The sequence below is a fragment of the Artemia sp. Qi Xiang Cuo genome, chromosome 12 (genome assembly GCF_049724085.1).
Source record: "Artemia sp. Qi Xiang Cuo chromosome 12, ASM4972408v1, whole genome shotgun sequence".
NCBI classification, from domain to species: Eukaryota; Metazoa; Arthropoda; class Branchiopoda; order Anostraca; family Artemiidae; genus Artemia; species Artemia sp. Qi Xiang Cuo.
This window is the reverse complement of record NC_142805.1, coordinates 44,334,504-44,357,976: the sequence shown is the minus strand read 5'-3', so window position 1 is coordinate 44,357,976 and position 23,473 is coordinate 44,334,504. Positions and strand designations below refer to the sequence as shown.

General features: G+C 33.7%; 1 protein-coding gene across 1 annotated transcript in view; it reads right to left on the bottom strand.

Annotated features, from left to right (window-relative positions):
• Positions 1-2,164: 2,164 nt before the first annotated feature.
• The window catches only part of AP-1-2beta (adaptor protein complex 1/2, beta subunit), a 138,502-nt gene continuing 117,193 nt past the window's right edge, over positions 2,165-23,473 (bottom strand). Inside the window, exons 10-16 of the mRNA XM_089098233.1 lie at positions 18,949-19,223; positions 15,711-15,894; positions 12,333-12,613; positions 11,632-11,758; positions 9,065-9,236; positions 4,264-4,418; positions 2,165-2,568 (exon numbers count right to left, since the gene is read on the bottom strand). Coding sequence (XP_088954359.1) covers positions 2,494-2,568; positions 4,264-4,418; positions 9,065-9,236; positions 11,632-11,758; positions 12,333-12,613; positions 15,711-15,894; positions 18,949-19,223 — 1,269 coding nt within the window. The 3' untranslated portion in view covers positions 2,165-2,493. The remainder of the gene's footprint in view (positions 2,569-4,263; positions 4,419-9,064; positions 9,237-11,631; positions 11,759-12,332; positions 12,614-15,710; positions 15,895-18,948; positions 19,224-23,473) is intronic.

The window sequence follows — 23,473 nt, the reverse complement described above, 5'->3', positions numbered from 1 at the left end:
CGCAAAAGACCAAAAGGTGCGAAAAACAAAAGCACGAAAAACAATCGGGAAATCTTTTTGCAAGACAGTGAAGATAATTTGAATGAACATTTCGGCCCTATGTCCAAGGGCCGTCCTTAGCAAGACAAAAATATATAAAAGAAAAAGACTCACAACAACATGCGACCAATAAAACCAAAAATTAAATTTTTTTCAAAGCAGTCCCAGCATCCTTACTTCAGCGAAGTTCAACCAGAACTCTGTAGGTGCAGTCATAAACACATAAATTTATTTCGGGGGAAATCATGAATGAATAATTTATTTCACATAAATATCTATTTCACCGGGGGAATGTTTCAAGGCTTCGAAATAACGATAAAACTGACCAATTACATATCTCAAATTACCGATCCCAATCAGAAGGGGCACGAAGCCTTTGTTTGCGCATACTTGATCTTCGGAGGACCAAAAGTTGACTTGGTAAAGAATTTAAAGTCTTGATATTGTATTTGGCTTTTTCAATAAAAGGTGCTGAATCTGAAGTGCTTGTATTCAAATCGGCTTTAGGTCTGTGGCATGACGATTCATAAATGAAGATGCAAACTGATTGCCACACACACATATAAACCAACAAGTAAATTATAAATGCTTCGTTATCCTAAGAATAGATTTAATTAGTTTATGGTATAATTTATTTAACATAATTTAAGCCTAAAAACCTACTAAACATGAACAACAAGAATTGACTTCCAATAGAAAAAAGAGATTTATAGACAAATATTTTTGAAAAAAACAACAATTAAACATTTATGACATTTAAGTCTGGATTCACACACCAACAATTTTTTTCCTTTTCTTAAAAAAAAGAAAAAGGATGTTGCTTCATCTTGAGTTAGATGTAGTAACATCTACCCCCTGGATACGGCCTTGCACGTATACACTGATAAAACAAAAGGAAATAGAATGGCTTCTGTCTCTTGTAAAATATTTTGTCCCTAATATATCAGGGCCTCTTTGAGTAGTTACTTGTATTGGTTCCCCCCCCCCCTTCCCTATCTGCTGTCAACGGAAATCAATGGAAAATTTTTAAGCCTAAAAAGCTACTAAACACGAACAACAAGAATTGACTTCCAATAGAAAAAGAGATTAATAGACAAATATTCTTGAAAAAAAAAATAAAAATTAAACATTTATGACATTTAAGTCTGGATTCGAACACCTATAGTTTTATTCCTTTTCTTAAAAAAAGAATATTCCAATGTTTTGTTGCAAATCCATGCGCTAAGACGGTCCATCAATTTAACAGAAAATTTGTGAAAGCGTCTCTTTTCAAATTTGAAAAAAAGAAAATGATATATGATTATCAGAGAATGAACTTCTATTATAATTTAAGCTATATTATTATCCCAACTCAAAATACCACGCCTGTCTATCTTATAAAATACATGTGAAACTCTCTTATCTTCCTATTCCCTTTTCGCCATTACTGTTAGATGAATACGAGGGATCGATTTGGTATGAATAACTCTGGTTTTAGTTGTGTCAATTATGAATGTATCGTACTCTAACAGAGAGAGAAGCAACTTTTCAAATTAAGGTAGCCGCTTTAGTCCCAGCACTGGCATCTCAATCAAAAGAAAACACCAAAACACCACTCGTCAGTAAGGAAGATAAAGGTGGTGCTGTACTTGGTATTCGCAAGCCATATTAAATTTGTACAGTATGTCAACGCTACAGCGAATTTGCCCCTGTTGTTTGACCATGCTAGTTAATTATTTTTCATTCTGTTTAAATCTTCCTGACGTAAAGAAGAAAGGGGGTTGCTATTATACCAAGTTTGGTCAGCAAAATCAATTAGCAACATCAGTATATTCATGATTCTTACTGTTACATAAATACAAGGAAAAGTAATAAATAGCATCGGATTTCTTCTTTTTTATTTGTCTGATTGCATTCTGACAACCAAAACGAAGAAATCAGAAGACAAACACAGTTTGGTTTCAAGCAAGATTTATTAGACTTTCCTTGCAAATCCTTACGTTGATTCCGAAGCGTAATCATTTTTTCCATAGCTTTTTTCGGAATTTGTTTTTAGTTGTTTTTGCTTTTCGAAAAGTAAGAAACTCCCCTTTTTGCGGGTCTGTATAATCATCCTTACTGCTACAAATCATTGGCGTATAACAAATTGACTTTATATTCGATATATTCACAAAACAACATGGTGGATAATGTTGACAAAGATCTAATTAAGGAGAATATTTGGTCTTAGTCTAGAAAATTTTCTACATCTTCGGCGTTTTCTAACATAGTTTGCTTCCTATCCCCACAAGCCTTTTTTCTAAATCCAGTCTACTTATTATTAATACGATCCTTTAACTTTGATAGCCTATACAAAAGAAAAACAAAAATCTGGGATGATAAACTCTTTGGTGGTGAGAAACACGTAAAACAAGTGTCTGTGAAATTGAATACCATGGAAACCGCGATCTTTCATACATAAAAAGAGGCAGCAGATTAAGCACGAAGGATAGCATCAAAAGCTTGATAGACTCCAGGAGCCACATCCAAAGCACGAGTTTTCACAGACAGCTGAAAGAAAAGAAAAGTATTAAAAATCAGCCCTTCTTTTTGTTAGAATCACGCGGCTACAGTAATCTCATTTTACCACTAAAACTTCAATACAAAAACTTTGATTCAAAAAGATTTATAATCTACCTGAATTTTGAAGGAGTCAAAGCCCAATTTCAAGAGGGAGTGAAAACGGCCTACAAGGCTCTTCTTTCTATATGCATATGGATTGATGACGTACATTGCTCGAGAGCCCCACAAGATGCCTTAAGTCTGAGTTACACTTCTTTCAAATCAGGGATCATTAAGCACATGCTCTCTGGCACTCACCACTGCTAATCAGCAACACTCAAGCCTCATAGCACTGTATGTAGATATAACAAAGTACGATTATTCCCTATCTCAACTATGATACAAACACGGACCGAGATGCAAGTGCTCCGGAGAACATTTAAACAACTATAAACATAAGCGACATTCGATTTTTTCACGGGTAGACAAGTCAGATTTCTCTTGAACGCGAAACTTGGCTTCAACTTTGAACACTGACCCGCTAATTACGGATTAAATGGGAGGAGCTGTTTGTACACCCCGAGGGTGTAACTGACCCGTGATCTTACTGTTATATTATTTATATACAGTGCTTCAAAGGCACATTCAGCAGATAGACGAAGACGTTACATCATGTATTAGTCAGAATCACGTCATGATTGATAATCTGAGTCAATACGCAGGTCAATTTACAAACACTTCATTAGTTAATTTACTAGAAATGCTCATTTATTATGCCTCGTTTAGATTAGAATATTTTGTACAATCAGTTTAATGTATTTATCGGTTACAACATTTGGAGATGGGACCTTTCCTACAGTTCTTGAACTCAGATGAATAAACCCTAGCTCATAATCTATAAAACTGAGGACTAAAGGAATTTGATGACTCGGGCACTTCTCAATTATTAATCTAAGTGTGAAAATTTAGTCAACACATTCTCTACCCTTCCTAAAATCACACTGTTCTTCTCTTGAAACTTAAAAAAAGTATTATCACATTAGGTAATTTGTTCCCATAGAAACCAAGCTAATGCCTCTATAATCACCGCACTCACTCTTATCACTTTTCTTGCAGATAGGTTTAAATAGAATTCCTAAAATCACTAGGTACTTCCCCTTTTTCAAAAATAATATTCGTAATCTTCAGCAATTTATCTCTAACTTCACAACCGATTAATTTAAAAAAACTCTTTTACCCCACCATCAGCACCCAGGGTCTTATAATATTTTAATGCTTCTAATACTGTCAATAATTCTTCCTCACAAAATAAATCCTCCTTCACATCCAAAGTGTCACTCCAAATTTAGCGAATTATCACCAACTCGCCATTATAAGTCACATAGCTTCCCACTTGTCACAGATATCAACGAAAAGCAAGGCCGACTTCGCTAGCCAGCTCGTCAAAATGCATATAATCAGGCCGCCATTAAATAGGATTACTATAATAATTACTTCGTGTGATTTTTACCGTTTATTAGGCAATTGTATTTATTGAATGGGGTTCAGTGGCGCTTATTAAAACATAAAAAATTAATTATTTGCTTATTGTGCATCAGAGTTTCCTCTTTCTTCGCCGTCAATCCAGTGATGCCATAACACTTATTTAATCCATATTATTATCGGTAGAAAAATTGTTTCGTAATAACCGACACAAAGACTTACCGTGATACTAGGAATTCCTGGCGATATTTTCAGTTCTGTAAGCACCCAAATCCCATTATTAAGCTGTAATGATTGGTACAACATGTCTTGGCCTTCCACGTTACGTTTGGCAATAGTGAAAATGTTGTTTTGTTGGAGCTTTCCAGAAATAGCGTCTGCAAACAATTAAAATAAAAAAAAAAGGTGATAACAGTGAACACATTAAGCCGTGTCTGAGACTTGAGCACAAAATCAAGGCCTTAAATGGGTCCCATGTCACCATTATCATAATGCTTATTTATGACGTCTGTTTCACGTCATAAAATAATAAAAAGACCCACACATTCTTTTGTTAATAGTGGTTAAGAGATAATTTCATATTCATTTCCAGGGATTAGAAAGACAGCGATAAGCTTTATCAGTAATGAATAACCTAGATTTTTCCATACAGTTTAGACATCATTAAAGAAGCCCATTCTTAAAAGAACTGTGTAGGAATATGTGGGTTTTTTTTTTCTTGTGGGGGGTTGGGGCTCAATAGATTATTATTTCTCATGATAGATGTGACTACTGGTTTTGCCTAAATAAAATAGAAGTTGTGTAAAACTTTTTGCTATCTTGATTATATAAATTCTACCTGTTAATTATAATTAATAGGTAGAAATATTCTATTTTTATTTTAATTTTTTGCCTGTTTTGAAGTTATAATATACCAGTTGCTTTGCAAAAAATAGGCTGATGGAAATGTATTCTTATAAACTAAGAAGTTAATTTCGTCACATACAAAAAGGTTTTGGAAAATGGTCTACAGTCAAAATAGTACATTTAGTATCGAAACTTTTTACATTGCAATATTACACTTTCCCAGAGTAGCTTACACTCCAAAGCGTTGAAGCTGACTGAAGACAAAAATATTTAACCCCTCTAAAACAAAATTTGAAGTTGTTTTTCTGCTCCCACTTTCTTTTTAAGCATCACCTGAAATTTTCACTTCATCGCCGGAACTGTTCCCGAGATATTGTAGGTTTGATGCATTTTGATAACTTTGATGCAGATAGTGTTATTTCATTTACCTTACCTTCTCTCCCAAGTCAAAATTCAAAGTTCACATATTCTCCCGCCTAAACACCCCCTGAAAGTTTCAACTTGATATCCAAAGCATTGTCAAGATATTAAAGAATAGTGAACAAATATTAAAAGAGATCAAAGGCCAACTTTGAAGCCCCATCGCCCAGCCTCCCCCGAGACTTTCCTCACCAGTACCTAAAAGTTATGACTCCATCTTATGAGTCGTCTCGGCGTAAGCGACATGGATATACACAGTATCTCTTAATTTACATCTTCGTCCTCCTCAAAGTTAAAATTTAAGGTTCACTTACGTCCACTCTCTCAAAAACTCCCCAAAAGTTCCGAATCGAAACCCAACCCATTCACTAGTTATTCCAGACAGTTTGAAAACCCGAGTGTACATAGCAACTTTTGATGTTCCTGGGTGAATTACATAATTTAAGGCCACTGCCCCTGGGGATATGGGAATGATACCTATCCCAGAGGCATATTTATTATACCTTTGGACACTTGTATTTAAAATTATTATTTCAAAATCGTGTCCGGCATTATGGGGGCTAGGAGGAGAGGATGTTTATAGAAAATGGCACAGTCGCCATCCAATCACTTTCAGCCTTGAAAAAGGGTACTGGAACTTTTACTTCCAATCAAATGAGCCCCTCCCAAGTTTCTACAGTCATTCCTTTTGCACATAATAGCTGCGAAAAAAAAGTTTTCCAGTCTTTCATCCCCTTTGTCATGCCCCATTTTTGGGGTAATCAGTTTTTCAGATATTTCATTCTGAGTTAGGGTCCCCTTAGCCCAAGGAATTAACAATAAAAGTTTTGAGCCAAACAAAAAAAGGTTCTCCTATCATTTTTTGGGCTCCATTCTTATTTCAGATGGGGGGGGGGGAGGAGGGTGCTTCAAATTTTTTTGCGGGCTAATTGCCTCTTGGCCAAAAGATTTATGGCTGTAAATTTCAATTTGAAAAAGAATTAAAAGTTTTCTAGGCCCGTTCCCAGGCCCTCTAGCCCCCTTCCCCAAAATAAAATGGATTATCATTTTGACCATCCCAGAAAACCATTCCTGAAAGTTTTGAGCCAGCCGCACATCCAAAATCAAACAAGTTCCCAAATTACAGCGTTTACAGCTTTTGCTCCAGAGGCTTTAGCAGTCAAGTCATCCCAGGAGGCATATTTATTGGAGGCTTCAACTATTCTGAACAAAGCAGTCATCTCAAAATTTTTATTGGGTGTCATAGGGGATTACGGGGGTACTGGGTAACAAATACGGGCACGAAGGGGTAGGGGCTGGTTGTCCTCCAATCACCTTCAAATTATAAAAAGACACTATGAAATTCAATCGAACGAGCCCCCTCCCAAGTTCTTAAGAGCACCCCTTCCATACAAAGTGACCAGGGAAAAAATTAATAAGGAATTAAAATAATACACTGAAGGCAAATGGCTCATTCCTAAGGCAGTGCCTCTGATTTTAAGCAGCTTCTGTGTCTTATTTTCAATTCTTTAACTAAAGGATACTACTATGGGGAATGGAAGTTAGGAGATCACTTACCATGAGTAACGAGTTGTACCACATTAGTTTAAATCTTGTGTGTGAACACCTCTGTTCATACTTTCACATTCTACAGGAGACCTAAGCCTACCCAATCTCTCAACGCAATCTCGCTGGCATTAGAAGTTTAATAATACCAGGTCTTTGCTTTAGATCTATTGAATTCACATAGATAGAAAATACACAATTTTTCTCCTTAGATTACCGCCACTCAACTTTTGTCTTTTATGACATCAAAAGATTTTCACACTCGATAAAGCTAACAGTTATGATATTAGTTACTGTCAATCATCGAAATGCTTTGGTGCCAGGAAAGACGAAAATTAGTTCAGTAAGGCCTCGTCTACATAAATTAAACATTTCTAGGCACGTGTCAGTAAAGTTATTTTGAGTCGCAGTTGAACGTATTACTAAAACTCAATTATTAGAAACAATATTGTTCCGACACCATTTCAAGGCCCTTAGATCTCTACACCGTCTGTTAAAATTATTTCAAAATCAAAGCAGTTTAAAAATTGAGCTATTTATTTAATAAAAAAAAAATATTTTGAGTCGTAGTTGAACATATTATTAAATCATTTGTAAGGTTAAGACTCGTTGGTAAAATCATCCTTGTGTCTTTTACGACAATATTGTTTCGACACCATTTCTAAGAGGATCTTTATAACTGAGGCAAATACCAAATTGCTTCTGAGCGAAAAAATTAGCCAAAATTCTTCAACAAGGTGGTAATCACAATCAACATCTAAATCCACATCGCTGTCGATAGAGGTGACTTTCAATAGCAAGAATTGGGTCTATTGCATTTAAAAGTGTAAGCTACTACCTAAAATGACGTCTTGGCCTATTAATTAGGATATATCCCAAATTACGATTCTAGGTACTCGACTTGAACCTATCAAGGACGTGAAAGCTTCGCGAAGACTTTCTTAGTCTCACTAGGTTTTTATGAAATGACTTTAGAGTCCAGACTACTAAGTCTGCTAAAACTTCAGATGGATTATCAAATGGATTAAAAAGAGAAAAATCGTATAGGCTGTAAGATATTGACGCAGCTATAGAATATATATATATATATATATATATATATATATATATATATATATATATATATATATATATATATATATATATATATATATATATATATATATATATATATATATATATATATATATATATATATATATATATATATATATATATATATATATATATATATATATATATATATATATATATATATATATATATATATATATATATATATATATATATATATATATATATATATATATATATATATATATATATATATATATTGAATAGAATAATGCTTTATTTTTAAAACTTTTCACAAGTGATATATCGCCGAATATAAGTTCGTGTCAAAAAAAAATAAAGTAAAAAACAACCATCACAAGCACTTCCATGAAATTAGGTTCAGGGACAACAAAACATTAAGAAATATAAATCGACAAAACACAAACAAATAGAAATTAAACAATTAAGACAAATATTAAAGTGACTAGAATAATGTCATATCAAACAGGTCCTCCATTAAAGGTAAAAATTTAATCATAAAACGGCATACAATAAAATAAGTCATAAAAAAACAAAAAAACAAGAGTGTCGAATGAGTTAAAAAAAAAAAAGGATTGGTTAAGAGGTATTGGAAGTGTTTAGGATTTTAGTGAAGGTTGGTATAAAGCTATCTAAATATCTTTTTGTTTTAGTTTTTACAGGTTCTAGAATGGGAATGGGATTTTTTGCCTCTCTTGGGAAAGGCTTCTGTTCAGGACTATGGGGGGAAGGCGGAAACGGGTCTTCATTTCGGATGTTGGTTCTCGCATTATCACCAAAATATTATTTATTTTTTCATTAATTTGCTAAAGGTGGAAAATCGGGGGCTTGCAGCCGTCGATCATCAGGCTTTTTGTGTCTTCCTCAAACGCTCAAAGCAAATGCCAACCGACACAAGTGACCATAAAGTAATTTATAGTATAAAAAAGATGAGCATCAAAAGAAGCAACTAAATGCTTCGTTTTATCGTTGAAAAATAGACTTACCGACTTCTTGCATTCAGCACTTTTTCGCTACCTTGTTTGGGATAGAATACCTCTTGGACAGAAATGTTAAATTTATAATTAATTAAAGATCACACCGATAAAAGAAAATAGAGTCGATAATCTTTGCTTACCGGATACTAAACTTAAATTGTTGAGAACATACTGAACTTCATTCTGAGCTGGTATCTCCTTCCAAGTTTGAAGAAAAAGTCTCTTTTCCATTTGTCCCTCTTCAACGAAAAAAATATGCATGGGCATGAGAGTAGCAAAATATAAAATGTCAATATTGTTCTTCACAGCAACCTAAAAACGGTCCATTTATTACAAGAGGCAGGATAAGCACATTTATACGTGTTGTTTCGAGAAAAATAGGAATTTTCAGAGAAGAAGATTTCGCAAAAAGCACCTTGAAACTTAAGAGGGAAAGAAGGCTTAAGCTCAAATAAAGGGATTCTGATGGACATCGTCAATCACCCTCCCCCTCCAATTGAACACACAGACCACTAATTGCATCTTCATCTAAACAATGATAAAAAAGAGTATAAGAGTGGAAACTGGCACCAGTGTATGCAAAAAAAACTACATCAACGCCATCTAGCGTTTGGCAACAATTGGCATTTTCTGAAGCTCTGTAACCACATCAGTCATAAACTGAGATCATGCAATTATTACTACTAATTTTAACAACTACACAAACAAAAACACACTGAATTTTTTTTTTACAAATGTTCCTCCAATTGGCACGCCATAAAACTGACACAATTAAGAACAGACAGAAACTATTTTTTTTCAAAATTTAGTGGAAATAGCTTTTCAACAGAAAAAAACAACAATGTCACAAAATAAGTCCAATTTGAACAGAAAGTGCCGTAAATGAATAACGAAACTCAAAATTAAAGGATTACAGCATAAAAGTGGGACTGCCTTCCCTCCATTTCCCCGAAAGACTAGTATCATTTTCATTTTGCACAAAACGATCCAAATTGCACAGTATTTTTTAATTGTCATGCAAAAAAAAAAAAAAAAGAAACCAACAGTTTCTTTTCACTACGATACTGTCTGTTCACTATGGTTCCTTTTGGTTCCATTCCATTGAAAATTATAGAGCAGTAATACTTGCAGAAAACTTTAAAATGTCCAGTAGTAATTTTTGAAACAATTTATTTAATTCTCAGAAGCAATATTTTGAGTTTGCGAATCAATGAATGATTGTTCAATTGATTTCTATATATTTGAAAGGAATAGATATAAAAAGAAAAAAAAACACTGATGAAACTTTATTACCTATTTGACTAATGAAACTTGGTTGATTGCTTCAAATATACTAATAAATAGAAAGAAAAATAATGGAAGTTTGAAGATCATCTTATTTTCACCCTATCATAAGAAAGGAAACTGATCAAAATATATTTAATTTTAGTAAAGCAAGAATGGCATTATAACCCTTGAGGAGCGGCCCCCTTCTATTACAGTCCCAATTTAATGTGGTAATTATTTTTAACTTGAAGTTTTGACTTAAACATTTATTTTAAGTTGTGTCCATTTTAGATTTCATTACTTCATTCTTATTCATTTCAATTGGTTTTATGCTCGACTTGATGATTCGCTTTAATTTTAGTTTTTTTCGGGGGCTTCAATTATCCTTTCATAGTAATTCCGATTCGCTTTTAGTTTCTCCTTCGCCCGTTTTAAGGTTTGAGTTTAATTCTTCATTTTTCTATGAAATTATCTATTGTACAAATGTTTTTGTAATTTTTAAGCTTAAATTAATGCAAGTCTTCCATACCAAAGAGTACGGGTATCTAGTAAGATTTTAAACTGGCGCTAGTGACGATAAAAATATCAACGCTATCTAGCGTCTGGCAACACTTATCATTTATTTCAAGCTTGTTAATCGTTTTCTGTCAGGAACTGAGATCAGAAACTATCCAGTTTCTGATGAGATTGAGATTATCACCCAGTTTTACCAATCGCGCTAATTTAATTGGTACTTGTATGATATACCCCCAACCTAATGTTCTTCTAATCTGATTCTCTGACGCTCAATCCTAATGAAATATAAAAATATAATACTTTAAGAGACAAATTTGGGCTATATATTTGCACATTAGGGGGGGGGGGGGGAAGTATAGCGGGTCTTCATGCCTAGAGTGTTAGGTAAAATTATTCTGCATATTATGCAGTAATAATTGTTTTCTAACTTCATACTGTCCAAATATTTTACCCCCCCCCACTCCTAATGTGCAAATATATAGCCCAAATTATACATTTACTATATATTCTGTCAGTTGTCTTTGTCTTGTCTCACGATAAGCTGGAAGAAACTAACGAAAAAAACCCGGTTCTATAATGCGTCAATGAATGAACAACTTCAGCGGTAGTGGGTTTATCTTACAAGTACCATTTAATTTATTGTCCTTATTATTACATTGAAAAAATAGACAAATATACACGTGTCACCAAAGACTAGATGGCGTTGATAGTTTTATTTGTCAATACTAGAACCAGTCCCCAATCTTAAAAGCTACCTATAATATTAATTCCCTACTACAAACAGCAGCAGTCATACAGTGGACATTCTAAGGATCTTTATTCATTCCGTTCTACTAAATCTACAACGGGAAGAACATCTTATCTTTGCCTTAAAAAAGCCATTTGAAGACACGGAAAAGAATTATCTTAAATTTGAAGTCCTCACCTGCAAATTAGTAAGTGGTTCCATCCTTTGAATAGGTCCAGTAGTCCCTAGTGGTAAGGACGAATCCGCTGACTGACCAGGTTGTAGCGGAGTTACTTGCAAGGGTTGAGTAGGCACGACACCAAAACTATCGATGAAATTTGGCTTGATTAAAATCATTTGGCATTCAAGATTTTACAATGAAAAAGATTAGGACAGAGAGACAAAAAAAACAGACATATTAAGAGCAAAACTAAGAAAAAAACAAGAAATAGAAAGTGAAAGAATAATTGAACAAAACTTAGAAATGGGGTAAAAATGTCTCAAACCGTTTACAAGCTACACTCTATAAACTCGCCTGACATGTAGAATCAATGCATGATTAAGTAGCGAGTTGTATCGAAAGACGCTAGGGAATAAATAAACCCAGACGATAGGGACGATAGAGAATAAATAAACCCAGGATTTTGTGGGAAGATGAGTGTTTGAAACCTTTTAAGATTTTAAATCTTCCCTGAGCCAAGGGAAACTAAATGCACAAACAGTGAGACTGTGAGTGCTAGCTCCTCCCCCCCCCCCATAAATGTGTCAAATTCTTTTTTTTTCGAGCGAACTTGAAAGCTTATATCCAGAAGACATTGGACCAATTTTATCCCAATGCACAAAACATATTTTTTCCGCCCAATTATTACAAATTTATTCTATCATTTCAAAATAGTTACCTATTTTTGTTCAGTTGGATAGCAAAACCACTCATTGCCTGCATTGCCTTGTTGCTGAAAGTCATATCCATAAAAATTTGTCCATTCCTTCTAGCAAATGTACCAGAAATCTCTAGCCCTTTGCCCTTTGCGGCAGGCAGCCATATAGTTTTCGGTGCTACATAACTCGAGCTACCGCTTGGCGCAATTCCGAAGAAGTCACCCAAGAGACCGGAAGATACAGGTGGAGCAGGGACGGGGGGTACAGGAACAGTTGCCGTAGTTGGGATATCAACTCCGAGCTAAAGAGGAAAAACATTATTGAGTACATGTGCAACTATTAACAAACTCAAGGATTAACCAACGAGGATTGGTGTGAGTACAAAGGTAATACATTAAATATCATGCTTGCAACAATGACAGAACTCTAAGATTAACCAACGAGGATTAGTGTGAGTACAAAGGTAATACGTTCAATATCATGCTAGTAGTGCTTAGTCGTACCACTTAATTTCTGAAAAACAGAAGGGAAGTAATTTTTAAATGAACATACATGCCTATAAATAGACAATCGTAGAATCCCCCCCCCCCTCTCTAATATTGCTTCAAAGACCACCAGGAAAACACAAGCACAACCTTCCTCCATCCTCAAAGCCTGATACTTGATTGTTTTTCATAAAAATTAAGCTAAATATTTCCTATTTTATGCAACAAGAAATACTGATTCCACTACAAAATTTGACATAACTAAACTATTTCATTTCACAGCAAAAAACAAATCCTCAATGGAATAAACAGGCAATATTATAGACGGCCATATACACCACCTATTTGGCAGATACTACAGACTGTTTTCCTGTAAGCAGAATATAATTAGCAGCATTTAATTTTTATATTGAAACCCTAAATTACAAAGAACGACCTGAGGCCTGACAACACAAAAAATGGACAACAGCTTCTTTCAGACAGGGCAATAACAATAAAATTAACTCAAGAAAGAAACAATTTTAGCTTAAAAAAATGACAATTAATTTTAGACATTATGTGGTCAGAGCTTTTTTTTCAGAGGTAATGTAGAAGAAAGGGAGGTATGGAAGGCAAATAGCAATGGTGACAGGCTTTTACTGCTTCTTAGGTAAATTAATATAGTAAAAACAAATACAAAATTAGGCCATATAATGGCCCGCAAATTTACATATTAGAAACGTGAGGGCAACACAACCCACCTAATTGAATGTTATTCTAGATATAAGACAGACAGACTCGATACAAAACACGAGGGTACTTAGAGGTGATGTTCTTAATGTTGAAGTAAGGACCCCATCCTGCAGTATCCAAACTGAACTCAAAGCTGAAATTTAGAAAAAATAACTACTTACCAGGCAGTTACGCCTTTAGTAGAATTCAAGATTTGAATTTGGGAGATATCTTCCTTGAGCAGTTGGATAAGAAAGAGCAACGTATAGAATTTGATAATAAGGCATAAAATCTGATAATCTGCAGAACGTAGACGGAACGGATATCAGGGAAAGAGTTTGTGAATGAGCGAATGATGCTTTACGAAGATAAGTTAGAATAGTAGCAAGAAATATTATCTAGAATACTTTAAATTTGGTAGAAGAGAGAAAGGTTTTTGATTGACCCATCATAATGCCAAAAACTTAGATCAATTATTTAAATCATGCATCAATAAACTGGCAGAGAATCTGAAAAGACGAAGCTAGACGAGATAATAATATAACTTTGTACAGGATGACAGAAAAAAACGGGAGGCTTTTAAAATTATTTAAATCATACATCAATAAACTGACAGAGAATCTAAGAAGACGAAGCTAGACGAGATAATAATATAACTTTGTACAGGATGACAGAAAAAAGCGGGAGGCTTTTAAAATTATTAAAATCATACATCAATAAACTGGCAGAGAATCTGAAAAGACGAAGCTAGACGAGATAATAATATAACTTTATACAGGATGACAGAAAAAAACGGGAGGCTTTTAAAATTCAAAAACAATAGTGGTGGAAGAAATTACTCTTTCTGCTTAGTAATAATTGAAACCTTAAATTGGGTCATTTTAATCCGATACAGTCTTTGATTTTGGTATTATCTAGATGCATATATATATAGATAATAGGACTATCTCCACAGTTAGTACTTGTTATTATTGGAGTGTTAAAAAGTTCTCGCATTTTTTTGTGTAATACGCTATTGGAAAGTTCAAACACTGAAGGGACGTTGTGAATTTTCATATAGTCCCGATTGAAGAGAGGAAATATATTTTTATTGGATACGTATTGAGGATTTAGGATTGAAGGAGGATTTATTTACTAAGACTAAATCAGAGAAAGTATGGAAAGCATTGAAAAACAAAAGGCTTCACTTCCAGAAAGTATAGCAAATGAGTTTTGAAATATGGTGGACAAAAAGATATAAGTACAACATTAAAAATTAGAAATTTGATTTTTGATAGGTAAGGGGAAACATCTAGTGAATTTCCTAAAACTTTAATTAAATCTCGACAATCTCTACATTAGGAAGGTGATACTGTTGACACCTTCCAGGTTAGAGCAGATTATAGCCGTTACCTCAAATTCAATAGATTAAATTGGTCGCACAGATGATGCTAGATGTACTAAAAGGTGCTGTAGAAAGAAAAAAAAGACAAGCTGTAGGTAAAGCATCTAAAACATACCCGTATTGCTTTTGCAAAGAAGATACGTTGACTATGTTTTCAAGATTAAGTTAATAATTGAGAAATATCCAAAATGTTAGACCCCCATTATTCCTGCGTTGTATAGATTACTAGCAGCCATTTGATCCAGCTGATTAAAATATAATCATTATTACGCATACCTTATAGGTATTTGAAAGCAATTAGTGTTGTGTAAAAAATCAGTAGTGTTCTGCTTAAGATAAGAAGCAAGCCGAACAATAGAATCGACGTGGAATTAACTGTTAAGCAGGGTTCTGTTTTCTCCGTTTATACGGACTATTACTGATAAATTTGTGATTTAATACAAGTGTCTACATCTACAATGAAAAAGAGATTAAGATTGGTTAGACCAAGATAAAGATAAAGGATGGTAGGTCATGGTGTAGTTTTCGGCAATCCAGCTGAAATCAAACAAAATTCAGGGCCTCCTCGAATGGTTGCGAATAGGGACATGACAAGATTTAAAAAGAGCTGAGAATCGGAGGGAAGAGACAGTAAAATTCCAAATGAAACGAAGTGGAGGAGGAGCGTGCACAATTATGTGGGCTTAAGGCAACTTGGTGCTATGACGAGTTGTTGGTATTATTAGTAGTAGTAATAGATCCTGAAAGATCTTATGACCATTGCCTAATCGAAATACTACCTTAAATGTAATAAGGAGATTAAATACTTCCTAGCTTACCAATGAATCAAGTCCACCACCAAGGAGGTCAACAGGCGCACTGCTAAAGGACGGCGCAGCAGCAACTGGCACTGATGGTCTACCTCCAAGATCCATGCTAAGCAAATCACCAATTAGGGAATCTTGGGACGGGATAATTGAGGGTTCACTGCTAGGACTTCCTTCGTGGCCGTCAACACCGTTCCTATGAAGATTAATGTCTATCAGACCCATAGCAAATAGGCTAATATTATTTATACTGAAATCGAGCCCATAAAAAACATTCCAAAGTAAATAACATCTAGAAAAAGTATAATAATTGAATTTGTACAACACCCACGGTGTCTGGGAGTTAGTTATTTTGCCACTAATCTTCGAAGGCTACTACTTTTTTAATCAAGACTTCCTCTTTACTCACAAATTAGCCAGTATCTTTAACCCATAAGATCCCTGTCACTACAGGTATTCCCAGCCCCGAATCATACTTTAATTTAACTTAAATCCAGTGTTGAAAATCAACGACATTTCAATCAACTTTGCTGCAATAGACCAAAGAGAGTTTTCCAAGATCTTTTTTTATCCTATCAAGAGTGAATGACGGACATCCACTATAAGAAATGACTTTTCTCTCTCCAACACACACTTTATATTCCTGATAATCAGGGGGGGCGCGTGTTTCGTACTAGGCCACTTTTGCCGCGAACCAATAAAAACCTTTAATCAGTACGTCTATTTTTACTTCTCACTCTTCCTTGTCGTTATTATTGTTATTTACCATTGGACATTGTTACTTTTTTTTAATTTTCTTTCTTGTTGGTAGGATACATCCGACTGTTGCTTTATTTTGTTATCATTTACTCATTTGTTAAATAAAAGACCCGGCGTCATGACTGCAATATGGGCAAGCAGCTACTTAACATTCGTCAACTTTCTGTTATTTGCCAATTAATTTTACAGATTCTAATTTATTGCAAAATCCGTAGCATTCAAGAAAAACATGACGTATTTTTGGCTTAAAACTTTAAAACTCTGCTATCTAAACCACGGGGTTACCGAAATTCCTTTTGTGCATCCCCCCCATCCTTCCTGAAAAAAATCTGGGAAAACCCTTGATTCTGAGTACTAAGGATTAACCAGAAGTCCATAAATATTTGGTTCCTGATGTTATTGCATTCGATTTGGCAAAAATCGCGTTGTGGAATGGAATTTCCTTTAAAAAAAAACGAACAAAAAGTCTATTCAAAAGCCTTTCTTTATTCGTTCATTCCTGTTGCCTGATTTAGCTTGAACATTAAATATTATAAAGCAAGACTTGTTTCAAAAGACTATAAACCATTTTACGTATACAGTCACTGAAGACATCTCCCCCCCCCCGTCCCCATCGTCTAGCCAGGCTCCTAGTTTAGGAGGGGTCCATCTTATTTTGAGATAGAAGTTTAACTGTGGTTTATATATTTTTGTAGGTGTTTTATGATAAAATTACGCACAAGTATATACTTCTGTATATTTTTCCGAATTTCAGAGGAAAGTGACAAGAACTTCCAAAGCTCATTATATAACCCAGGTAGAAAAGAGTGAGTGGCAAGCTGCACGAATGCAATATAGGACCATAAAATGTTACGTGTAGTACATTTTTCTACTCTATTCTGTGTGAGGTTTTTTACAGCCAAGTCGGTTTGGTCTTAAAAGCGAACTGTCTCAAAAATCGAGTCTTTTTTTTTAAGTTCGAGCTTTTTTATATATCGAGTCTGTATTTCTCTTTTTCCTTCATCACAGGCCACATCAAAACACATTTTATGGCTAATACAATTCAGTTCGATATAGATCATTTTTTGTTTCAACGGAACGCCTAAAAATACAAATGCTACTCAGCCAAAAATCAGTAAAAGACCCTTAGTGCAAGCACTGAGGGTCCTAAGGGCACTAAGGGTAAGGAACCTGGCTTATCCTCATAGTTCAATTACATCCCAAAATGAGCTTCTATAAATTTATAACCAATCTTCAGAAATGAAGATGCCTTTTGTGAACCAGTTTTGAGATCTCAATGCGTTATAAAATGAGCTGGTGGGAAGTCCAAATCCAAAGTTATGAAGTTTATGCACAGATGGTTATTGCATAAGTCCTCTTGTGAACGAGGTACATCCTTATGGAGCCCTTACTTATAAGGTACATCCTATAAGTTCCGTGCAAAGTAAAATATAAGACAAAACTTCAGAATCCTCAAATAAAAGCGCAAAGAGTCCCTGTTCGTGGTATTTAGCCACCAATATTATACCGGTGGGCCACGATGCCACCAGTATTGTAGTGGTAAGCTACAATGCCCAATATTGGCGTGGTAATGTACGGGTGTCACCACTTATTGGAGGGGAAAACCCGGCCCCAAAATATAATGTGATGCCCGCGTGTACCACGCCCGTTCTGCAAATATCGGGTTTGGTACTACCCTATTTACAGTATACCCTGTCCCAGGGTATAATAACGCAATCAACTAGTCAAATAACCAGTTTGTAAAGTCAAATGTACCTGCCTTCTGGTTACCAATAAAAACTTCTCACTCTATCCTTGGAAGTAACAATTCCTCCCGTCAGTATCGTAATGACTGTGTTTCGTAACTCTATTCGTAATCTGCATGGTCTCTAAGAAAATTAATATACAGTTTGTAGAAAGTAACTGACCCATACTTTCCCAGCATTCATTTACAATAACAGAAAAATGTGCTTCCCCGAGTGGGGTATAAACACAGACCAGATAAAAAATAAGAATCTGTAAACCAACTGTTCGTAGGGGTGGACCTTCACTTGGCAGAGCTAATCCTCCCAATTCCCATTCAAAACCAATTCTACTTTCTTAACTTTATTATTCAATGACTCAAACCAGGAAGTCCAAAACAGAATTTAGTTCAAAGCTTACTTATTGCAAGAAAACTATAGCTTAGCAACGAGACTTTTAAATTGTCATTGAAAATTATACTATAGGCAAATCTAAGCAAATCTAATTACGGAACAAAACCAGGTCATTTATCTGAAAAGAATAGAAAGAGGGGTGGAACCCCAACAGTCCCCTAGAAGCGACAAGCATACGACTTTTTATTCAAGGTCAACACAATTAAAATTAACTAAGGATGGATCTTGTCAAGTTATTGCCTCTGGAAATCCCAGAGTGTAAGGTTCACAAATATCCCTTGTAAATATTTTCACATTAGAGTGGATTGGGGACATAAATACACTACCTAGACATACCTGAGCTGTTGATGGCTTACCTCACCGGCAGTGACTTCCTGACACCTCCTAGACCCCTACCTTCAACGAACGCAGATGGGGGTTTATGATAAACAGACGCCAAAGAGGAAATATGACAAACAAGCTCATCTAATAAAGTTGGCTCTATGAGATCCGTCTCCTCCGAAATCAGGGGTTTCTCAGCAAGCACAACGTCTCTGGCAGCAGCTGGATCTGTTGATAAAAGACGCCAGTAAATGAAGCCTCGATCACGAAGATCCGGGTTATCTGAATCTTGTGTGGCCAGACTTAGTACCTACAAAGTTAAAATTGAATATACATCATGCACATGCAAGTAAATAGCAGGGTCAGTCAATTCAGACAAAACCTGATGCTCTATTCAACAAAAACAGCCTAAAAAGTCAATTTCGCATCGCAGTGATTATGTCTCAAACGACATATAAAACTGCAAGATTGCCGTTCAAATACAAATTTAAGTGGTTAAAATGCATGTTTTACTCAATGATTATTCCCCAAACTACATATAAAACTGCACGATCGCAGTTCAAATACAAATTTAAGTGGTTAAAATATATGTTTTACTCAATGATTATTTCCCAAACGACATATAGAACTGCACGATTGCAGTTCAAATACAAATTTAAGTGGTTAAAATATATGTTTTACTCAATGATTATTCCCCAAACGACATATAAAACAGCACAACTGCAGTTCAAATACAAATTTAAGTGGTTAAAATATATATTTTACTCAATGATTATTTCCCAAACGACATATAAAACTGCACGATTGAAGTTCAAATACAAATTAAAGTGGTTAAAATATATGTTTTACTCAATGATTATTCCCCAAACGACATATAAAACTGCACGATCGCAGTTCAAACAAATTTAAGTGGTTAAAATATATTTTTTACTCAATGATTATTTACCAAACGACATATAAAAATGCACGATTGAAGTTCAATTACAAATTTAAGTTGTTAAAATATATGTTTTACTCAATGATTATTCCACAAACGAAATATAAAACAGCACGATTGCAGTTCAAATACAAATTTAAGTGGTTCAAATATATGTTTTACTCAATGATTATTTCCCAAACGAAATATAATACTGCACGATTGCAGTTCAAATACAAATTTAAGTGGTTATAATATATGTTTTACTCAATAATTATTACCCAAACGACACATAAAACAGCACGATTGCAGTTCAAATACAAATTTAAGTGGTTAAAATATATGTTTTACTCAATGATTATTTCCCAAATGACATAAAAAACTGCACGATCGCAGTTCAAATACAAATTTAAGTGGTTAAAATATATGTTTTACTCAATGATTATTTCCCAAACGACACATAAAACAGCACGATTGCAGTTCAAATACAAATTTAAGTGGTTAAAATATATGTTTTACTCAATGATTATTTCCCAAATGACATAAAAAACTGCACGATCGCAGTTCAAATACAAATTAAAGTGGTTAAAATATATGTTTCACTCAATGATTATTCCCCAAACGACATATAAAACAGCACGATTGCAGTTCAAATACAAATTTAAGTGGTTAAAATATATGTTTTACTCAATGATTATCTCCCAAACGACATATAAAACTGCACGATTGCAGTTCAAATACAAATTTAAGTGGTTAAAATATATGTTTTCCTCAATGATTATTTCCCAAATGACATAAAAAACTGCACGATCGCAGTTCAAATACAAATTAAAGTGGTTAAAATATATGTTTTACTCAATGATTATTCCCCAAACGACATATAAAACAGCACGATTGCAGTTCAAATACAAATTTAAGTGGTTAAAATATATGTATTACTCAATGATTATTCCCCAAACGACATATAAAACAGCACGATTGCAGTTCAAATACAAATTTAAGAGGTTAAAATCTATGTTTTACTCAATGATTATTCCCCAAACGACACATAAAACTGCACGATTGCAGTTCAAATACATATTTAAGTGGTTAAAATATATGTTTTACTCAATGATTATTTCCCAAACGACATATAAAACTGCACGATTGCAGTTCAAATACAAATTTAAGAGGTTAAAATATATGTTTTACTCAATGATTATTCCCCAAACGACATATAAAACTGCACGATTGCAGTTTAAATACATATTTAAGTGGTTAAAATATAAGTTTTACTCAATGATTATTTCCCAAACGAAATATAAAACTACACGATTGCAGATCAAATACAAATTTAAGTGATTAAAATATATGTTTTACTCAATGATTATTTCCCAAACGACGTATAGAACTGCAAGATTGCAGTTCAAATACAAATTTAAGTGGTTAAAATATATGTTTTACTCGATGATTATTCCCCAAACGACATATAAAACTGCACGACTGCAGTTCAAATACAAATTTAAGTGGTTAAAATATATGTTTTACTCAATGATTATTCCCCAAACGACATATAAAACAGCACGATTGCAGTTCAAATACAAATTTAAGTGGTTAAAATATATGTTTTACTCAATGATTATTTCCCAAACGACATATAAAACTGCAGGATTGCAGTTCAAATACCAATTTAAGAGGTTAAAATATATGTTTTACTCAATGATTATTCCCCAAACGACAGATAAAACTGCGCGATTGCAGTTCAAATACTTATTTAAGTGGTTAAAATATAAGTTTTACTCAATGATTATTTCCCAAACGAAATATAAAAGTACACGATTGCAGTTCAAATACAAAGTTAAGTGGTTAAAATATATGTTTTACTCAATGATTATTTCCCAAACGACATATAAAACTGCAGGATTGCAGTTCAAATACAAATTTAAGAGGTTAAAATATATGTTTTACTCAATGATTATTCCCCAAACGACATATAAAACTGCACGATTGCAGTTTAAATACATATTTAAGTGGTTAAAATATATGTTTTACTCAATGATTATTTCCCAAACGTCATATAAAACTGCACGATTGCAGTTCAAATAAAAATTTAAGTGGTTGAAATATATGTTTTACTCAATGATTATTTCCCAAACGACATATAAAACTGCACGATTGCAGTTCAAATACAAATTTAAGTGGTTAAAATATATGTTTTACTCAATGATTATTTCCCAAACGTCAAATAAAACTGCACGATTGCAGTTCAAATACAAATTTAAGTGGTTAAAATATATGTTTTACTCAATGATTATTTCCCAAACGAAATATAAGACTGCACGATTGCAGTTCAAATACAAAGTTAAGTGGTTAAAATATATGTTTTACTCAATGATTATTTTCCAAACGACATATAAAACTGCACGATTGCAGTTCAAATACAAATTTAAGTGGTTAAAATATATGTTTTACTCAATGATTATTTCCCAAACGGCATATAAAACTGCACGATTGCAGTTCAAATAAATATTTAAGTGGTTAAAATGTATATTTTACTCAATGATTATTTCCCAAACGGAACATAAAACAGCACGATTGCAGTTCAAATAAATATTTAAATGGTTAATATATATGTTTTACTCAATTATTATTCCCCAAAAGAAATATAAAATAGAAATATTGCAGTTCAAACATAGTTAAGCGATTAAAATGTAAGTTTTACTCAATGATTATTCCCCAAACGGCATATAAAACTGCACGATTGCAGTTCAAATACATATTTAAGTGGTTAAAATATATGTTTTACTCAATGATTATTTCCCAAACGACACATAAAACTGCACGATTGCAGATCAAAAACATATTTAAGTGGTTAAAATATATGTTTTACTCAATGATTATTTCCCAAACGACATATAAAACTGCACGATTGCAGTTCAAACATATTTAAGTGGTTAAAATATATATTTTACTCAATGATTATTCCCCAAACGACATATAAAACTGCACGATTTCAGTTCAAACAAATTTAAGTGTTTAAAATATATTTTTTGCTAAATTATTATTTTCCAAACGGCAAATAAAACAGCTCGAGTGCATTTCAAATACAAATTTAAGAGTTTAAAATATATGCTTTACTCAATGATTATTACACAAACGAAATATAAAACAGCACGAGCGCAGTTTAAACACATAATTAAGTGTTTGAAATATATGTTTTACTCAATGATTATTTCCCAAACGACATATAGTACTGCACGATTGCAGATCAAATACAAATTTAAGTGGTTAAAATATATGTTTTACTCAATGATTATTCCCCAAACGACATATAAAACTGCACGATCGCAGTTCAAATACAAATTTAAGTGGTTAAAATATATGTTTTACTCAATGATTATTTCCCAAACGACATATAGAACTGCACGATTGCAGTTCAAATACAAATTTAAGTGGTTAAAATATATGTTTTACTCAATGATTATTTTCCAAACGACATATAAAACTGCACGATTGCAGTTCAAATACAAATTTAAGTGGTTAAAATATATGTTTTACTCAATGATTATTTCCCAAACGACATATAAAACTGCACGATTGCAGTTCAAATACAAATTTAAGTGGTTAAAATATATGTTTTACTCAATGATTATTTCCCAAACGAA